The 21,209-nt window shown below is 37.5% G+C and overlaps 1 protein-coding gene across 1 annotated transcript in view; it reads left to right on the top strand.

The window, feature by feature from the left end:
* HECA (hdc homolog, cell cycle regulator) overlaps nucleotides 1-8,009 on the top strand; it is a 54,312-nt gene extending 46,303 nt beyond the window's left edge. Inside the window, exons 3-4 of the mRNA XM_043962360.1 lie at nucleotides 464-618; nucleotides 4,086-8,009. Coding sequence (XP_043818295.1) covers nucleotides 464-618; nucleotides 4,086-4,250 — 320 coding nt within the window. The 3' untranslated portion in view covers nucleotides 4,251-8,009. The remainder of the gene's footprint in view (nucleotides 1-463; nucleotides 619-4,085) is intronic.
* Nucleotides 8,010-21,209: the final 13,200 nt, after the last annotated feature.

Genomic DNA, 21,209 nt, shown 5'->3' on the forward strand with positions numbered 1-21,209 from the left:
TAGCCTTAACCTATCATTACTATTGAGAAAAACCAGTCTCATCTTGTGTAGCTCAAAGCATGTGGCCTGCTGATGTGGTTGTCAACTTTGCTATCCAGGAACAAGAGGACATCCTTGGAGGACATAATATACATGTATTTTGGTTTTATGTTTACCTGAGTCCATAAAGTCTAACTTTTAAAAATCTGGTTCATAACCAAAGGAGAGAAACACTTTCATTCTGTAAGAGGGTGGGGGTGGGGGAATCTGTATTCTAGAATATGCTGGGGGTAGCTAGGTGGCACAGTGGATAAAGCACCGGCCCTGGATTCAGGAGGACCTGAGTTCAAATCCGGCTTCAGACACTTGACACTTACTAGCTGTGTGACCCTGGGCAAGTCATTTAACCCTCATTGCCCCAACCACAAAAAACCAAAAACCCAAAATATGAATGCCTTAAGAATTGTTTATTTTTTATCCACAGGGAGGCTTATGCATCTGTATGCTTTGTGTGTAGACTGCTTAGAAGGCGTTCATAAAATAATCTGTATCAAGTGTAAGTCTCGATGGGATGGAAGCTGGCACCAGTTGGGCACTATGTACACCTATGACATTTTGGCAGCCTCTCCATGTTGTCAGGTTGGTATCCCTCTTGAACAGAGCAACAAATTGCATTAATTTTCTGTTTCCTGTATTAGCTGTGTGAGGCTGTGTTTCCTTACTATATCCACTGTGAATCTTTTTAGTTTCTACTATTTGGGGAGGTGGGAGGAATATGAAGAAGCAGCTTCAGTAGCTTATGAGATGGTGCTTTCACATTCTCCCAGAGACGAAGTTTGTACTAATCATTCCAGTGTGTTTCTGATGCCAGTGGGAAATCCTTCAATCCACTGCCATCCAGAGGGAGAAGAGATTAATATGGTAGAAGAAATTTAACTTGTAAAAACTTTTGATCAGATTGCTTAGAAACATCTTCGGTATTTAATTGGTAGTCTTCAAGTAGATATTACTTAGTGGGAACAGGGTTTTATTTTCTTATAAAATACAAGATGTAACTTTTCTTTAACTTTGCATAACCTTTTACTAATTACCAAATCTCATTCTTCTAAGAAATAAAATATGATTTTGAAAATAAAATGCCTCTGCTGTTAACTCTTCATCAGAATGTAGGCTTCTAAATCTGTGGGAGCTCCAGGTTAGCAAGATCTTCGGCTTTAATCTAAAGTTCAGAGGTTTGTTTGGGAGAAACATGACAGATAAACAGATTCCTTTCTCAGATGAACTTGAAGCCCAAGAGAAATAGTCTAAGAGATCTGAGGTAGTAATTCTATTGAGCTTCTCCAGGAAGCCACAGTATTCTTATAGTCAGGAGGCTGTAAGAAATCTGGAAAGGTCATGGAGACCCTAATTCTTCTGCTACCAGGAATAACTAACTAATTAATTAGCCTTTAAACTATTCCAAGTAGATGAGCTTATTATTAAAAATCTCAAAGGAATTAGGTTTTGTAGCCTCTCAATAATCAGAGAGACTCAGACTATACTTGGCATTATTAATTTAATAATCTAGTGCCCCTTGCCTCCCCTTTTTAGAATCCCTTGTTTCCTGAAAAACTCAGCTCAAGTGGCACATTCCCCATGAGGCCTTTTCTGTTTACTCCAGCTCTTAATTCCTACCCTGATTAAAATTTACTTTTTCTCTGTGTCATAAACTTATTCATATATTAACTTCCTTAAGAAGATGTGAGCCCCCTGAGGCCTGGAACTGTTTCATTTTTGTCTTTATATCCTCAGGACCTAGCAGTGTGCCTGGCTCTTTGTCTTAAAAATTATTCAAGATATATTTCAGTGTAATATTAGTTCTTGTGTTGTGTTTTTATAATTTTATAATACTTCCCTCACAACAACTCTATGTTAGTTGAGAAAGGAAGGAATTATTAGCTTTTTTTTTTTTTTTTTGCGGGGCATTAGGGGTTAAGTGACTTGCCCAGGGTCACACAGCTAGTAAGTGTCAAGTGTCTGAGGTCGGATTTGAACTCAGGTACTCCTGAATCCAGGGCTGGTGCTTTATCCATTGCGCCACCTAACTGCCCCCTTATTAGCTCTTTTTAATGGTGAAACTAAAGTTTAAGGAAATTAAAAGGTACAGGGAGCCAATGTGGTAAATGGAAAGAAAAATAAATATGGAGTCAGAGAGCCCAATTTTAAACCACATTGTTGCCATCTACTACCTGTGTGATCTTTGGTGAGAATACAAATTAAGAGACCTGGTTTTGAGGTCTTTGTCAACTGCTTGAAAGCTGTGACTTTCATTTAAACTCTCTAACTCACTGCTTAATCTTTTTTATTTTTAAATTTTTTTTTTTTGGTGGGGCAATGAGGGTTAAGTGACTTGCCCAGGGTCACACAGCTAATAAGTGTCAAGTGTCTGAAGCCAGATTTAAACTTGGGTCCTCCTGAATCCAGGGCCGGTGCTTTATCCACTCTGCCACCTAGCTGCCCCTAACTCACTGCATATCAAACTTAAAGGGACCTTAGAAGTCATCTTGTCCAATCTGGGTTTGTCACTTCCCTAGGGTTACACAACAGTGGAGCCTGGGATATGAACCCTGGTATCCTAATTCTGTATACTCTTGAATTTATGACATTCTTGGCCTCTCTTCATAGGTTTGCCATAAAATTTAAGTAAGATCATATATGTTAAAATACTTTGTAAATTGCAGGCTGTATAAGTGGCTGGTATTCACTATTACCATTATATCTAAGCTAATGCTTGTGTTTGAAGTGAGAGAGATAAAGGAAATGAAGATTTGTTTGTGTCCTTTAAAGAAATTTAAAAAAAAACCTATTTACTTATAGGATTTTGGAGTTGGAAGGAATCTTGTCCGACCTCTTCGTTTTATAGATGAGGAAAAGGGAATTTTTTGAGGGAAAGTGATTTGCTGTTACATAAAACTGGTGATAGAAGTTATATCCCTGGTTCATGCCTGAGCAAGAATCAGAACTCAGCTCTCACAAGAGCTCTTTCTACTACCCTAGGCTACTAAACCTACTGAAAAATGGTGCGTAACTAACTCTTCATGTGAAGATACTACTAACCTCATACATTATATTACCTTGTGAAAGTGAAGGGTATACATCCTGTAAGAGTAGCATTTTTTAAAAACAGCCACACAGTTCTGCAGTCCTGCCTTCCTGAACCTGTGTGCATCACTACAAGCCATTTAATATGCTCTCCAGGTCATGAGAAAACCTTGCCTAAAATATTTGCACCACAAATGCAAAACAAGAAGAGGGACCAATAGAAACACTTTCTTAGAATCTTTCTTACAATAGTATTCAGAGGTGTCGATGTGTTTACAGGAAGTTTAGTCTTAGAGATGGTTACATTAGTGCTATAGCAGGCTACCTGGTTGGTTGACTTTGCTGATAAGCATTTTTAGTATGAGCCCACCTCAGAAAAGGGCATCACCACTGAGATACTTACATGTTAGGTTACTTGAAAATCCAGGATTATTCAGAGAAGTTGCTTGGATCTTTCATTCACGGTCCCTATAGTCATAGGGTCATAGATTTTTTACTTACAAGAGACTTCAGAGCTTGGACAATCACTTTTATTTTACAAAAGAGGGAACTGAAGCACAGAAAGGTTGAATGACTTGGCCAAAGTCACACAGCTTGTAAGTGTCTTAGGTAGTATCTGAATCTATATCTTCTTGACTCAAATACAATACCTTATCCAATGCTTGACTCTGCCATTCCCCATGACTCCATTCCATCTTCTTGCTAATGTCATGAAATTGACAGGCAGCATTGTGTGCCACCAGAAAAGAAATTGGGATAACTCGGTTTTAACTACAGTCAATAAAAGTACCCAAAAAATACAAATATGAAACTATAAAGAATTGACTGACTCATTTCTCATATCCTGTGTGGTTTGGGGGAGGATGAGGAATGGGTAATGCATATATCTTCCATTCCAGAGGAAGTAAGCTTGCTCATGTAGTTCTGTGGGTCACACTTATCTAGTCCTTGCAAAAAAGAATTTTTTTAATGGAAAGGAAGAACATAGAATGCTTTTATTCACCAGTCTCTTTTTTCCCTTGCAGGCCCGACTGAACTGTAAGCACTGTGGAAAGCCAGTCATAGATGTACGGATTGGAATGCAGTATTTCTCAGAATACAGTAATGTCCAACAGTGCCCACATTGTGGGAACCTAGACTACCACTTCGTGAAGCCATTTTCTTCTTTTAAAGTTCTGGAGGCTTATTGACAAAAGCTTTGTTTTAGTAATAGCTATTTTATGGGTATTACTACTTTATTACATATCTTTTATAGGAAACACTCTGTTGACATTGGTTTCTTTTCTAATTTAAAGAAAAATTTCTTTGTATGTGGATGTTACTAAAATTGGGGACCGACCCTGCACCCTTCCTTGACACCTGAGTGTTTAGTTAGTGGTCAGGACCTGAGCCCCTGTGAGTAACCTTGTGAGTTTGGGGAGGGGGAATCACCATCACTGATTGTCTTTGATAGAGCTGTAAGTTAAAAGATGACAGGGAGGGTGGGGAGATTTTAGGGAAGGGATGGTGTGGGAATAAACTGATCACATGGTAGAGTCCAGCAGTTTAAAGAGATGGGAAGAAGCCCTTACTAAAATGATAGACAGTTCCAGCTGATCTATTTTTAGATTTTCCCAGGGGTTTGGGAAAACTGTGTGACATGTGAATGTAAATCTATGCCAGGAAGCAAAACAGTGTTTGAGTCTACATCTTGGCATAGTGCTTTGCAGTAAACATTGACACAGAATTTACCTTCACTGACAGATCATTTGAAAGTGGCCCCAGTGTACTGTTTCCATCAGTATTGTAGTTTAGCAGTCAGGTCAAGTGATTCCTACCAGAACTAAGTTCCAAGTTATGATACATCTGTTTGAAGCTGTTTGTGGTGCAAATATTTTAGGCAAGGTTTTCTCATGACCTGGAGAGCATATTAAATGGCTTGTAGTGATGCACACAGGTTCAGGAAGGCAGGACTGCAGAACTGTGTGGTTAGAACTCTGTCTTCAAAGTCATTTAAAATGACTTTTAAGTTGGGAAATTCACCAGAAATGTGATCTTAACAAATAAAGATCTGTACCAGTTGCAAGATAGCGGTGGCATCTGGTGTCTTGCAGGTGAACTTCAAAGCCATGATCCTTTAAAAATGCTGGTGAGCTTCATAAGGAGTCAGTGCCATACTTTCCAAAGAGTCATTTATGGCCATGTCTTGCCTAGTTAATGCTGAGCCTTCTAAAATCACTTATTTGACCAGAGTTGGGGTGGGAGAGGGTATATTTAAAATATGTTAAAGAAAAAAAGGGCTAATATTTCTATTTGGGGTTTATCCTTTTCACATGGGGAAGTTATTGCTATTAATTAATAAGAGGTGTACACTAAAATGTTATTCTTCTAAGGATTTTTGCAATACCTCGTTGGCTTTACTAGAGAAATATTAAGCATTTAGAAAGTTGGCTTTTTTGTCTTTCTAAGATGCGTACTTCCATTCAAGATTTCTAATTAAATTATAAAAGCCTTAGATCCCTGTTAGTGACTTTAGAAGGAACCACAGACCCCTCCCTCCCTTTAAAAAACTATAGATTTTGACATAGAATGTGCTTTTTAAAAAAATTTTCTAATTTCAAGTGTGACCTTAGTAATTTGGTCATTTCAAGTATGTTGAGGTAAATATTCTCAAAGAACACCAGAAACATTGTCACATACTTGATTGAAACTAGAGTCAGGGTTTATTTGAACATTTTGTATTGCTTAACCAATTTATACCAATTTTATATTCCCAGAGGAACCAAATTTGGGTTTTCATTTAACATTGTTGAGGCTTTACTGCCACTGAGTTGCAGGTGTAGCACAGACAATGTTTGATACTTTGTGGGAAGGCAGCAGCATTGGAGGATCAAAAGCATTATCCAATGCCCTTTATCTCTCAGCTCCATTTGATTCCAAATGTGCTTTGCTTCAGCCAGTTTGGTGGTCTGAAAAATGTTTCACCATGGAGAAAATACTTGAAATGTTTGTGAGAGGCCAAAGACTACTTACTTAGTCTGCCAGTATTTGACTGAACCAAAAGAAGGTTTAGGGGAAGCAGACTGTGAATATTTGTCTTTATGACACAAAGCTATAATTATGAACAGTTTTGATGTTGAGTGCATCAGGTGCTGAAACCTAAGTTTTCAAAGAACTTCTCCGTCTTAAGAGTACCATTTGGACATTGTTTCAGAGACTAAAGAATAAAGTTTCTGCAGTGCATTTCTTTTCCCAGCAAAGCATTTACAGTGAAACCTGCTTATGATATTCCTGTGGGACATATTAAGTCAATTCTCCATAAAACCATGGGCTTTTCTTTATGTTTTCTTTTTCCCAGGCCTTGCCACATTGAAAAACAATGTGGCAAGTTTTTACCATAATTGGATAAAAATCTCCTTATTAGCCTTTTATTTTAAAAATGAATTCAGTTCAAGTCAACAAACATTTATTAAGCAGTTATGTGCAAGGAACTGTGATGAAATCAGTATGCTATGGATTGTCTATTTGTAGACAAATTTCTATATTTATTGTCTTTTTGTCAAAAAGATAACACATTCTACTGTTCTCTAATCTTAAAAGATTTCAAGTTGTCTGCTGTTGCCTAAAAGGAAGTAATGCTGTTTTGGAGTATAAGATAAAACTGGGTTACAGAAGCATGCCAACTAACTAAACTCACAAAGTTGAGTTGCCTGAGTTCTCATTGACTAGGATGTTGATGAGTAAGAAATATGTCCACTAAAGGTGACCTTTTTTGGGGAGGAGTGAGAGGGCTATGGAGGCAGGGCATCAGGAGAAAGAAAAAGCATTAAGGGTCATGAATTACCTGAGAAATGCAGTTTCTGTTTCTTGGGAAGTTAAAGAAGGCTGACGTTCTGTTGTGTAACATCTTTTAAATGCAACTGTTACTTTCAAGATGACTGCTTTTTTCTTTAACATTTGCCCTTTGTTATTTGTTTTGTATAGTTGCATCATGAGCAAATAAAATTCTGTGCATTAGTAAATCACAGTACGATGAAAAGATAGTTTTGATGTCAGATCTTTTTTTCTTTTCAGCCCAACCTTTGCCACTCTACTTGCTGTCCTTACCTCCTTCTGAAGCAGTAGAGACCATGTGTTTACCTCATAAGGTAGAAGTTGTATCATGTAGCCAAGTGGAATATCAGTCTTTTTTTTTTTAAGTACTCCACTCCCTCCCCCCCACCCCCCACCCCCACCTTCCTCAGATCCTCCAAACACACACAGGCCAACACTCAAACATGACCAAAAAAACCTTCCTTTAATATCCAGCACTTACTAACAGCTATATTTAAGAAGGGGAATGTTTTTAGGTGGTGGTCTAATCTATTTGGACGTGTTAATTTTCAGATACCTAGAGCTAACAGATTTACTGATGTGTAACTTGGAAGACCACCTAAAATAACTGACTTGCAGAAATCAAATCTTCATTTAGTCCAAGAGCCTCATTTCAAGTATTATCCCGATTCTGCTGTGCTTAGATCAGTGACTCACAGTTTACATATCTCTTTTATCTAATCATAACTGGCTCCTTAAGTCATTTTGATTGGAAGTGGAAGGGTGGAGAGGGAGGGTGGGGTACTGGGAGGGGGAGGGGAGTGCTACTACTGTTCAATGTGTGGATACCTGCAGCAGGATGTTGCCTAACCCAGTGGATTTCCATTTACTGCTGACTGTTATTCTTGCCAGGCAATGGAGAAAAGATATAGTGGATGGGCACGATTAAAACCAGCTCAGAAATGTGTTCTTGTCAGTAAAGGTTTCTTGTCAAGATGTCTTGGATTGCACTTTCATAAAGGAAAGACAATGTATATAGCAAATGAATGTTGATGAAACTGAAATGTTTGGTTATGGTACTGTTGTGTGTGGTGTAAGAGGATTTCTGTTTGTGATCTGTCTGTATTAAAAAGTAATAAAGTTGCAAAAACCTCACATTGTTGCTTCTTTGAATGTGCTGTCTTTTTTTCTTTGGTTTGAGAATTTTGAGCAAGGGAGATTATCTGATCAGAAAAGTGTGAAGAAAAGAGTTTCTATGGTTTCCTGTCATTTCTTTGGTCCCTGTCCATGTAACAACTATCCTATAATGAGAGAACTTGATTGTGTACGGTTTCATTGTAGGCAGAGAAAGGAGAATTTAGCTGTAATTAAGCTCCTTGTAGTCCCTTTGTTATATTGTCCTCAAGAAGCAAATTACCTCAGACATCTTGGTCACCTAAGCAAAACCTAACCAAACACATAAAGGAATCTAGAATCTTATGGGAAGAAAGGTAATGGGTTCATGAGATCTCTCTCCATTTCATCTCTGGTTTCCAAGAGTATTCTTTACTAATTTACACAGAGAGTCTGTGTATTAGGGCTGCTTCATTTAGAGGTTCTGGATACTGGGGATGTGATTACTAGGAATATAATCATTTTAACAAAATTCTGTAATAAATGTGAGGAAAGGGAAGGTTTTCCCATAATTGAAAGGAAAGCTAAAGTTAAGTTAAGCAAGCAGTGGTTTATGACAATTGAGATTAATAGAAGAAGGTATTTCATTACCTAACCGTTAAATCTTCAGCTCTATTATATCATGGTCTGGGGTTTGTGAAAGAATGATAGATTAGTTAATGCTTATGCTATAGTTTCAGTAAAGATTGTTATGAAAAAGTGTGAGGTCAGCTAAATTATATTTCACTCCTCTCATTTAACCATACCTTGGTTAATCTTATTTGGACTTAATGTGTATGAAAACTGTTTGAAAAATGTAAAGTGATATATGTATATACATATGTAAATGTTGTACATGCATGGGTGTACATGCATGCATATACATACACATGTAAAATATGTGCATGTGTGCACATGAAAATTTTATTTTCCTATATCAATTTACATTCATGTGTGTGTTTATTCATACATACATGAATAAACAGCTGACTTCAGTCACTTCCGAATTTAAAATTTAGAACTTGGAAGTGACTGAAGTCAGCTGGCCCAATAATTTTTTTCCACAAATGAGGAAACTTAAGGCTTCCAGGTCCAATTGAAGTGACTCGGCTAAGGTTACATAGCTAATTGGTGAAAGAGCCAGGTCTAGAACCTGTGTATCCTAACTCGATCCAGTGTTCTAAAACAAATGTAAGGTATATTATAATTAAGCCCAAAGAACCAACATTTACTTGGTAACAACCACTAGGATTTGCTGAGTAGAAAATTTTCATGTTATTGTGGCTTGCTTAGCATTTCCCAGTCAATGAAGTGACAAAACACCTGGTGATCTCATATAGTTTGTTATAAAAAGTATTTTACTTAGGATTAAAATGAAACTAGCCACTGTAAGACTTCAGGAGAAAACTTGATCACCCGTGATGCTTTAGATTCTTCACATGCAAGTTAAGTTCATATCTTAACATGAAATTTAGAATTATAAAGTTCCATTTAAATTATTTAATATTTAATTTCTATTTAATAAATGTATATAGTATAATAATTTTGTTTATAATTTAATAATTGATTAAATCACTTAATAGGTTATAGAAGTCACATTTAGAAAAACTCATAGGGAACATTAAATGTTATATCCTAATTTCACCTTGGAGTTTGGCTTTTTCAACTGTGTTGTTTAAAATCTAAATTGTGGGTTCTAATCTTTCCCCCTCCCTCCAGTCTTGGGGGGAAGCTGGCTAAAATCACTGATAAATTCAACAATAGTTTAGGCTTTTAAAGATTTATTAAAATATATATTATAAGTTAATGAAGAGAGAGATTGAGAACAGATTCCTTATAGCATGGAAATCCTAGCTCAGATCTAATTAATTTGGTATAGCCCACATGAAATCTCTCACCACCAGGCTGGTGTCCCAATGATTAAGAGGGCGACCTCCCTGTTCTCCATCTGCTACCATGCTCATTTCCCAGATGAAAAGAGGCCGGTCCTCAAGGGCTTCTCCCAGAAGCTCTCTGTGAAACAGGAAGCAGGGCTGTCCACACACACACACACACACACACACACGCACGCACGCACGCACGCACGCACACACACACACACACACACAAACACACAGCTCCAAGCTAATTGTCTGGTAGCTTTGATTGACATGACTACAGGCGAGTGTATAGACATAACTCCTAGATGCCAAATAACATGCTTTCTCCTCAAGGAGGATCTCTGATTCTCACACTCCCCCCTGTGCTTCATGTGAAGAAACATTGTTTCCTTATATGAAGTAGTAACATTACAGATGCTTATGACCAACAAAGTAAAGGGAATGGAAAGAGAGGGAAAAGAAGTTGAGAGACGCATTGACAAAAGCTAAAGGGGGCACTCCCCTTTTAGCAGGTGGATATTTCAAACATAAAAACTAAACCATGAAATCATTAGATGATTGAATTTGTAAATTAAAAGAGAATCATCTGCCTTGAGACTGAGGCCAAGATGGCGTAGAGGAAGCAGCAAGCTGCCTGAGCTCTCTTTCTGTTCCCTCAAATAGAACATTAAATCAAGCCTCTGGACGGATTCTGAAACTACAGAACCTACAAAGAGACAGAGAGACACAGTCTTCCAGAGATAATTTAGGAGACTTCAGGAAAAGGTCGGTCTGACTCGGGCAAAAGGGAGGCCCAGCGCAGGGCAGCAGCCCAGCGCTGAGGGGGTCGGGGCAAGTCAGCAGGAGCTGCAGGCCACAGCCGAACAACTGAGGCCCCTGGAACCTGGCTCAAAAATCTGGTGGCCCAGCAGGACAGTGGAAAAACCTACCTGCACCAGCCAAGAGGGCAAGTTGCCAGCTGTAGGGCCGCGAACAGGACAGGCAGGATCAGGCACCTGACTGAGTGTGCTCAGACAGGAAGTGAAGGGGGCAAACTGCACACACTATAAAGGCCTCAGAGTAAAAAGCCGGTCACACAGCACCTATACCCCTGCACAAGAAGCCCAAAACAGGGACCCTGGTGCCCCCAGAGTAGACCTCAAGTTAAAAAATAAATAAGCTGCAATAATGAGTAAGAAGTAAAAAGAGCCCTCTCCACTGAGAGCTTCTGTATCAATAGGGAAGAAGCCAACACAAACTCAGATGAGGACAATACCCTCAAATTGCCTACATGTGAAGAAGCCTCACAAGGGAAGGTGAATTGGTCTCAAGAAAAAAAAGCCTTCCTGGAAGAGCTCAAAAAGGATTTAAAAAATCAATTGAGAGAGGTAGAAGAAAAAATGGGGAGAGAAATGAAAGCAAAGCAAGAAAACTATGAAAAAAGAATCAGCAGCTTGGAAAAGGAAGCACAAAGATTGACTGGCCAAATGGGAAAAAAAAGTGCATAATCTCATTGAAGAAAACAATGCCTTAAAAAATTCATCTGGCCAAATGGAAGAAAAGGTGCATAATCTCATTGAAGAAAACAGTGCCTTAAAAAATTCACTTGGCTGAATGGAAAAAAAGGTGCATAATCTTACTGAAGAAAACAATGCTTTAAAAATTAAAATTGGACAGTCAGAAGATAAGGAATCCATGAGACACCAGGAATCAGTCAAGCAGAATCAAAAGAATGAAAAAATAGAAGAAAATGTGAAATACCTCATTGGAAAGACAACTGATCTGGAAAACAGATCAAGGAGAGACAATTTGAGAATCATTGGACTGCCTGAAAGCCATGACCAGAAAAAGAATCTAGACACCATATTCCAGGAAATTATTAAGGAGAACTGCCCTGATATCATAGAATCAGAGGATAAAATCATCATTGAAAGAATCCACTGATCACCTCCTGAAAGAGACCCCAAAAGGAAAACTCCAAGGAATATTGTAGCCAAATTCCAGAATTATCAGGTGAAGGAGAAAATACTCCAAGCAGCCAGAAAGAAGTAATTTAAATATCATGGGGCCACAGTCAGGATTGCTCAGGACCTGGCAGCTTCAACATTAAAGGACCGCAAGGCTTGGATTGCAGCCAAGAATCTATTACCCAGCAAAAATGTTGATTCTCTTTCAGGGGAAAAGATGGACATTTAACGACATTGGGGACTTTCAATCTTTCCTGATGAAAAGACCAGAACTGAATAGAAATTTCAATCTTAACATACAAGACTCAAGAGAAGTTTAAAAAGGTAAACAGAGGGGGAAAAAAAAGGTTACTCAATTAGGTTAAACTGTTTATATCCCTACACGGGAAGATAATACTCATAACTCTTAAGAACTGTAAATGTATTTGGTCAGAGAGAAGGACTTTACACAGAGGGTATAAATATAAATTGTCTTTGATGTGATGATACAAAAAAAAAATTAAGGGGTTAAAAAGGGAGTCTATGGGGAGGAGAGGAAAGGAGGTGGAATGCAATGAATTATATGAAGAGGTAAAAAAAAAACCTATTACAATAGAGGGAAAGAAAGGAGGGGTGAACATTGTTTCAACCCTACTCATTAGATTTGATTCAAAGAGGGAATAACATGTGTTCATTGGGATAAAGAAACTTAGCTTATCCTTTAGGGAAGCAAAAGGGGAAGGGAAAGGGGGGGACTGATAGAAGGGAGGACAAAAGCAAGGGAGAAAAAGGTAAAGAAGAGGGGGGTGATAAAAAGGGAGGGCAGATTGGGGGAGGCAGGGGTAAGAAGTAAAATGTTGGTGAGGAGGAATAGGGTGAAAGAAGGGGGGAAAAGTACAAAGGAGGTAAATAGAATGGAGGGGAATAGACAATAATAATAACTGTGAATGTGAATGGGATGAACTCTGGTATAAAAAGGAAGCGAATTGCAGAGTGGATTAAAAACCAGAATCCTACAATATGCTGTTTACAAGAAACACATTTGAAGCAGAGAGATACAGAGTAAAGGTAAAAGGCTGGAGCAGAATATATTATGCTTCAGCTAAAGTAAAAAAACCAGGGGTAGCAATCCTTATCTCAGACAAAGCGCAGGCAGATCTCATTAAAAGAGATAAGGAAGGAAATTATATCTTGCTAAAAGGTACTATAGATAATGAAGTAATATCAATATTAAATATGTATGCGCCAAGTGGTATAGCATCCAAGTTCTTAGAGGAGAAGTTAAATGAGTTACAAGAGGAATTAGACAGTAATACTATACTAGTGGGGGGAATCTGAATCTCCCCCTCTCAGAATTAGATAAATCCAGCCAAAAAATAAATATGAAAAAAGTGAATAGATTACTAGAAAAGTTAGAGATGATAGATGTCTGGAGAAAATTGAGTGGAGATAGAAAGGAATATACCTTTTTCTCAGCAGTACATGGTACCTTTTCAAAAATTGACCATGTATTAGGGCACAAAAATATCATAGTCAAATGCAGAAAGGCAGAAATAGTAACTGCATCCTTCTCAGATCATGATGCAATAAAAATTACATGTAAGAAAGAGCCAGGGAAAAGTAGAATGAAAATCAATTGGAAACTAAATTTCATTCTAAAGAATGAATGGGCCAAACAACAAATCATAGAAACAATCAATAACTATATCCAAGAGAATGACAATAATGAGACAACATACCAAAATCTATGGGATGCAGCCAAAGCAGTGCTTAGGGGAAATTTTATAGCACTAAATGCTTACATGAATAAAAAAGAGAAAGAGGAGATTAATGAATTGGGCATGCAACTTAAAAAGCTAGAAAAAGAACAAATTAGAAATCCCCAATTAGATACTAAACTAGAGATCCTGAAAATTAAAGGAGAAATTAATAAGATTGAAAGCAAAAAAATTATAGAATTAATCAATAAAAGTAAGAGCTGGTTTTATGAAAAAACCAATAAAATAGATAAAATATTGATTAATTTGATTTTAAAAAAAGAAAGAAAAAAAACCCAAATTACTAGTATCAAAAATGGAAAGGGTGATGTTACCACCAATGAAGTAGAAATTAAATCAATAATTAGGAATTATTTTGCTCAACTGCATGCCAATAAATTTGACAATCTAAATGAAATGGATGAATATTTACAAAAATACAAACTGCCCAGGTTAACGGAAGAAGAAATAAAATCCTTAAATAAACCCATATTAGAAAAAGAAATTGAACAAGCCATTAATGAACTCCCTAAGAAAAAATCCCCAGGGCCAGATGGGTTTACGGGTGAATTTTACCAAACATTTAAAGAACAATTAATTCCAATATTATACAAATTATTTGGAAAAATAGGTGAAGAAGGTGTTCTACCAAATTCGTTTTATGACACAAATATGGTGGTGATACCAAAACCAGGCAAAGCAAAAACAGAAAATTATAGACCAATTTCCCTAATGAATATTGATGCTAAAATCTTAAATAAGATATTAGCAAGGAGGTTACAGCAAGTGATCACCAGGATAATACACTATGACCAGGTGGGATTTATCCCAGGAATGCAGGGCTGGTTCAACATTAGGAAAACTATTAACATAATCAACCACATCAATAAGAAAACCAATCAAAATCATATGATTATCTCAATAGATACAGAGAAAGCTTTTGACAAAGTACAGCACCCATTCCTAATAAAAACACTAGAGAGTTTAGGAATAGGTGGAGCTTTCCTTAAAATAATAAACAGTATCTACCTAAAACCATCAGCAAGTATTATATGCAATGGAGATAAATTAGAGGCCTTCCCAATAAGATCAGGGGTGAAACAGGGATGTCCATTATCACCCCTATTATTTAATATTGTACTAGAAATGTTAGCTGTAGCAATCAGAGAAGAAAAAGGAATTAAAGGAATTAGAATAGGCAAGGAGGAAACAAAACTATCACTTTGCAGATGATATGATGGTATACTTAAAGAATCCTAGAGAATCAACTCAAAAATTACTTGAAACAATTAACAACTTTAGCAAAGTAGCAGGATATAAAATAAATCCACATAAATCATTAGCATTTCTATACATGACCAACATAGTCCAGCAGCAAGAGATAGAAAGAGAAATTCCATTTAAAGTAATGGTAGAGGGGGTGGCTAGGTGGCGCAGTGGATAAAACACTGGGCCTTGGATTCAGAAGGACCTGAATTCAAATCCGGCCTGAGACACTTACTAGCTGTGTGACCCTGGGCAAGTCACTTAACCCCCATTGCCCGCAAAAAATAAAATAATAAAGTAACAGTAGATAATATAAAATACTTGGGAGTCTACTTGCCAAAACAAACCCAGGAACTCTATGAACACAACTACCGAACACTCTTCACACAAATCAAATCAGATCTAAATAATTGGAAAGATATCCATTGCTCATGGATAGGCAGAGCTAATATAGTAAATATGACAATACTACCTAAATTAATTTACTTATTCAGTGCCATATCAATCAGACTACCTAAAAATTATTTTATAGAGCTAGAAAAAATAATAACAAAATTAATCTGGAAAAACAAAAAATCAAGAATATCCAGGGAAATAATGAAAAAAAATTCACAGGAAGGTGGGTTAGCGGTACCCAACCTGGAGCTTTACTATAAAGCGGCAGTCATCAAAACTATCTGGTACTGGCTAAGAAATTGAGTGGAGGATCAATGGAATAGGCTAGGCACAGGAAACGCAGTAGTAAATGACACTCGTAATGTAGTGTTTGATAAACCCAAAGACTCCAGCTTCTGGGATAGGAATTCAGTATTTGACATAAACTGCTGGGAAAACTGGAAGATAGTATGGCAGAAATTAGGCATAGACCAACATCTTACACCTTATACTAAAATAAGGTCAAAATGGATATATGATTTAGACATAAGAGGTGATACCATAGGTAAATTAGGAGAGAAAGGAATAGTGTACCTATCAGATCTTTGGAAAGGAAAACAGTTTATGACCAAACAAGAGATAGAGTATATTATAAAATGCAAAATGAATGATTTTGATTACATTGAATTAAAAAAAATAATTGTACAAACGGAAGCAATGCATCCAAAATTAGAAGGGAGGCAGAAAGCTGGGAAACAATTTTTATGGCCAGTATTTCTGATAAAGGCCTCATTTCTAAAATATATAGGGAGCTAAATAAAATTTATAAGAATCCAAGTCATTTCCCAATTGAGAAATGGTCAAAGGATATGAACAGGCAGTTTTCTGATAAAGAAATCAAAGCTATCTATTCCCATATGAAAAATGCTCTAAATGACTAATGATTAGAGAGATGCAAATTAAAACAACTCTGAGGTACCACCTGACACCTATCAGATTGGCTAAAATGACAAAAAAGGAAAATAATAAATGTTGGAGAAGCTGTGGAAAAAATGGAACACTAATGCATTGTTGGTGGAGCTGTGAACTGATCCAACCATTCTGGAGAGCAATTTGGAATTATGCCCAAAGGGTGATAAAGCTGTGCATACCCTTTGGCCCAGCAATACCACTTTTGGGTCTTTTGCCCAAAAAAATCATGGAAAGGGGAAAGGGACCCACATGTACAAAAAATATTTATAGCTGCTCTTTATGTGGTGGCAAGGAATTGAAAGTTGAGGGGATGCCCATCAATTGGGGAATGGCTGGACAAGTTGTGACATATGAATACAATGGAATACTATTGTGCTGTAAGAAACGATGAGCAGGAGGAGTTCAGAGAAACCTGGAGGGTCTTGTGTAGGCTAATGATGAGTGAGATGAGCAGAACCAGAAGAACATTGTACACAGTATCATCAACATTGAGTGTTGATCTACTGTGATGGACTATATTCTTCTCACCAATGCAATGGTACAGAAGGGTTCTAGGGAACTCATGATAGAAGAGGATCCCCAAATCCAAGAAAAAAAAATAAGAACTGTGGAGTATAGATGCTGAATGAACCACACTATTTCTTTAGGTTTTGGTGCTGTTGTTTTTTCTATTCTGAGGTTTTTCGTCATTACTCTGATTTTTCTCTTATAACAAGACTAACGCAGAAATATGTTTAATGTTATTATGTGTATGTGTATATATATATATATCACCTATATCAGATTACCTGCTGTCTAGGGGAAGAGGGAGGGAGAAAAATCTGAAATTGGAAAGCTTGTATAAACAAAAGTTGAGAACTATCTTTACATGTAACGGGAAAAAAAATATTAATTAAAAAAAAAAGAATCATCTGCCTTAATTTTTTGGAGGGGGTAGAAAATGGGCAGGACCTACGAATCCCATACAGAGCAGCAAATCATGTGTAATTTCTAGTTTTAGTTGCCTAAGAAGTTAGGCAGTTAAGTGATTTGCCCATGGTTTCACAGCTAATATGTGTGAGAGGTAGGCCTTGAAGCTCACTCTTCTTGACTGCAATACTGATCCATTTAGAGGGAGCTAGTTAGGTGGTACAGTGGATAGAATGCTGGACCTGGAGTCACGGACACCTGAGTTCAAGTCTAGCTGCAGACACTGATTTACTGTGTGCCCCTGAGCAAGTCAACTTCATTTTTTCAGCTGTAAAGTGGAAGTAATAATAGCACCTTCCTTCCAGGGTGGTTGTGAGAATCAAGTGAGAGAACACTTGTAAAGGGCTTAGCATAGTGCCTGGCATATAGTTGGTACTTAATAAGTCCCTCCCTCCCTTCCTTTCTCCTTTCCTTCTTTCTTCTTTCCCTGCCTCCCTCCCTCTCTCCCTGCAGAGTGCCAAGTCTGCCTTCCTATTGCCACCTTATTAAAGGAACTTATTTTGCTAAACTGGGCTTCTCACTTTGCTCTTCAGTGCTTTACCTTTTGGACCTTTCGATTTCAGTTCTATTTTGCTTTTTATCTTTTCATTTTGCCCCCTGCTGAGTATAACAAAACCAGAGGCAAAAGATAGGGTGAACTGCTGCTAAGTTCATGGAAGAGGGGGAAAAAGCCCAAGTCTTAAAAGAGACGAGTCCGTTTTTACTCTTAAGTGCCCACGTGAACAAAATGATCTGACCATGTTAAAAACATGTTCTGTTTTATTTGGTGCTTTAAAAGTACTCAGAAAAAATGTTAGGCCCTTTTCTGAAGCCAGAGATCTAAGTGAGTAAATTAGGAACAAGATGAGGGTGCAGAGCTGTTATATGACTCTTTTGATACATAGTTGAGAGAGATACCATGCAGAGTCTTGAATTTTCTGTATGACCTTTGTAGAAAGAAACTAAGGAAATATTTCTGCAGTAACAGATATAAAGAAATTCTTATGAATAACAACTAGGGATAGACTGGCCAGGATTTGTAAAAGGCACTAGGGCCATCATAGAAGCTTGATAAAAATAATGGTCGTCAGTGTGTAAAAGAAAGCAAGTATTTGGACGAATGGTGCTTGGAACAACAGTTCAGTAGTGGCAACAGTATCATTCTGTACTTGGAAGCCTCTATCATTTAGAAATCTTCCGAAGTGGGTCTTTAACATGTGAAAAAAGAAAGTAATCCATGTATAATTGATAAAGAAAAATAGGAAATTGGATTGTTTTATGCTCCTGACTCCACTAGTTATATATTCCTGGAAAAAAAAAAAAAGAGCACTCTATACTTTAATGGAAGGAATTTAGGATTTTAGAGACAAACAGGTTCGTATACAAACACATGACTGAAAGGGTGCAATGTAAAGACAATTTAAAATCCTGCCCCAAACTCCTGCTGTGTGTGTGACCTTGGGTAAGCCAATTCTTTAGACCTCACTTTCCTCTTCTGTAAAATAAGAGATTTTTGACTTGGTCTCTAAGGTCCCTTCCATTTCTAAACTGATGTGATCTGTAAGTCAAGAGCAATACCCTTGCCATCCTTGACAAGTGATCATTCAGCCTTTCCTTGATAGGAGGAACTCACTACCTCTGAGTTAGCTCATAGTACTTTTTTTTTTTTTTTAGTGAGGCAATGGGGGTTAAGTGACTTGCCCAGGGTCACACAGCTAGTAAGTATTAAGTGTCTGAGGCCGGATTTGAACTCAGGTACTCCTGACTCCAGGGCCGGTGCTCTATCCACTGCACCATCTAGCTGCCGTCATAGTACTTTTGTACAATTCTAATTGTTAAGAAACTTTTCTGCAGTTTCTACCCATTTCATCCCTATGGGGGCAAAAAGAAAAAGCCTGATCCCTCTACCACAAAGATAACCCTTAAAATAAGTTCTCAAATGTCCTAAATCATGTCACAAGCCTAAACTGCATACCTAGTTCCTTCAACAAATCCTTATATTCAGTGGTCTCTAATCTTTGTATTATTTTGGATATCTTCTGAAAAAGCTTCTGCTATCAGTTTCTTTCCTAAAATGTCAGAAATGAGCACAGTGCTCTGAATATAAAATGACAGAGTACAGTCAGCTGTACAGAGTACAGCTTCCCTCTGCTTGAACACTTCTCTTCTAAATGGAAGGACGGCCTGGCAGAACAGATAGAGGGCTGGCCTCAGAGTCTAGAGGATGTTGGTTCAAATCCTCCCTCTGGCAATATTAATTGTATGATCCTGAAAAAGCCACTTAATCTCTCTAACCTCTGGGTCTAATAGGCTAAATTAGAGAATAGTTGCTCATCTGCATTGCTAGGGAGTGTTTCTTCTCTAGGCAGTTCACTCTTCCAATGAAGTTAAAAGTCAAAAACAAACAAACAAACAAACAAATTGATATTAATGCTGTCTAAAATTGCTTTGGGCTGCCGTGTCACACTGTATTGAAACTATAGTCTACTAAACAAACAGGTTGTTTCATAAGAACTATTGCTAGCCTATAGATTGGCAGCTGTTTGGTTTTTTTTAAACATAGAACTTTACATTTCTCCCTAAAACAGTTAAATCTTATTAAACTTAACTCACCATTCTAACCCATAGAAATTTTTGAGTTCCTTTCTTGGCCATCTAATACACATCCTCAGCATCAGAAAATTAGCTGACCATGCCATTTCTTCCTGTATCTGAATCATCAGTAAACATGTTTTAGGGAATGGGGGCAAGGACACATTCATTCTATTAGAGACACTTTTCTCCAGGTTGACATTGATTCATTAATTACTAATATATAGATTCAAGTCCAATCAAGTGGATCATTGATTTGTCAATAAGGATATCGTTAGAAATAATGTCAAATGCTGGGGCAGCTAGCTGGCACAGTGGATAAAGCACCGGCCCTGGATTCAGGAGTACCTGAGTCCAAATCCGGCCTCAGACCCTTGATACTAGCTGTGTGACCCTGGGCAAATCACTTAACCCTCATTGCCCGGCAAAAAAAGAAAAAAGAAAATGTCAAATGCCTTAAAAAAAAATCTAGGCATTATATGCCTATTTTATTTCCCTTATTTATGATTCTTGTGTAACCTTGTCAAAAAAGGAAATATGATTAGTTGGGCTTCACTTTTTTTTTTGGAAGATGGGGTAGGGAGATGAACCCCTGCTGGATTTAATTGAGTACTGTTTCCCATTCTAAATATTTGCAAATCTTTCCTCCAGTACTCCTTTATTAAGTCCTTTAATTGAAGTCAAGTTCATATGATCTATGGGTTGAAGGAACCCCCCCGCTTTTTTTTCCAATTGGTACATTTCCCCATGACCCATCATACCACATCTTTCCCCTTGTGAAGTTGAATTTTTGTCTCAACTCTTCTACTCATTAACTCTACAGCTTCAGAAAAATCACCTCCTTGCATGTACTCTCAGTTATCTTGCCTATAAAATTAGGATTATGGAAAGAAAATAACATGATAAATTGAGAGTGTCATGAAAAATTAGTTATCCTTAACAGGCATCTCTATTCACAAGATGGCAGAGATCTAAAGGTTAGGTATAATGACTAGTAGAAATTAATGCCCCTCTCTCAGCTGATTTTAACTGAAATGTCCCAGTAAGTAGGAGAATTAAATACACTTAGATTATGGAAGGACCTTAGATCAGTTTATTCTACCCTTTCCAATTTATAGATGAAAAAACAAACACAGGTTGTCATTTGTGTAAGGTCACATTGAGGTGGAAAAGCTGACAGTCACACTCAGGCCAGTCTTTGATTCCACATTGTCTGCTTTCCACTGTTTCAGGCCAGGCTGCATCTCCCACCCTTGGGTCTGCACCAGTTTTACTACCTCCAGCAAAATCTTTTCCACTTCACTAGCAATCACAATGGCTTCTAGTATTATATTGTTCAATAGTACTGGACTTAAAAGTGCTGCTTTTTAATTCATTTTACACGTGTGTACATGCACATGTTCCCAAAGAAACTATTGTTAGTCCTTTTAAAATTAAAGTGAATTTAAACTAATTTTGTTTGAGGGTTCTTGTAACACCTCTTGAGGTAA

This window comes from Dromiciops gliroides, chromosome 4, assembly GCF_019393635.1.
Source record: "Dromiciops gliroides isolate mDroGli1 chromosome 4, mDroGli1.pri, whole genome shotgun sequence".
NCBI classification, from domain to species: Eukaryota; Metazoa; Chordata; class Mammalia; order Microbiotheria; family Microbiotheriidae; genus Dromiciops; species Dromiciops gliroides.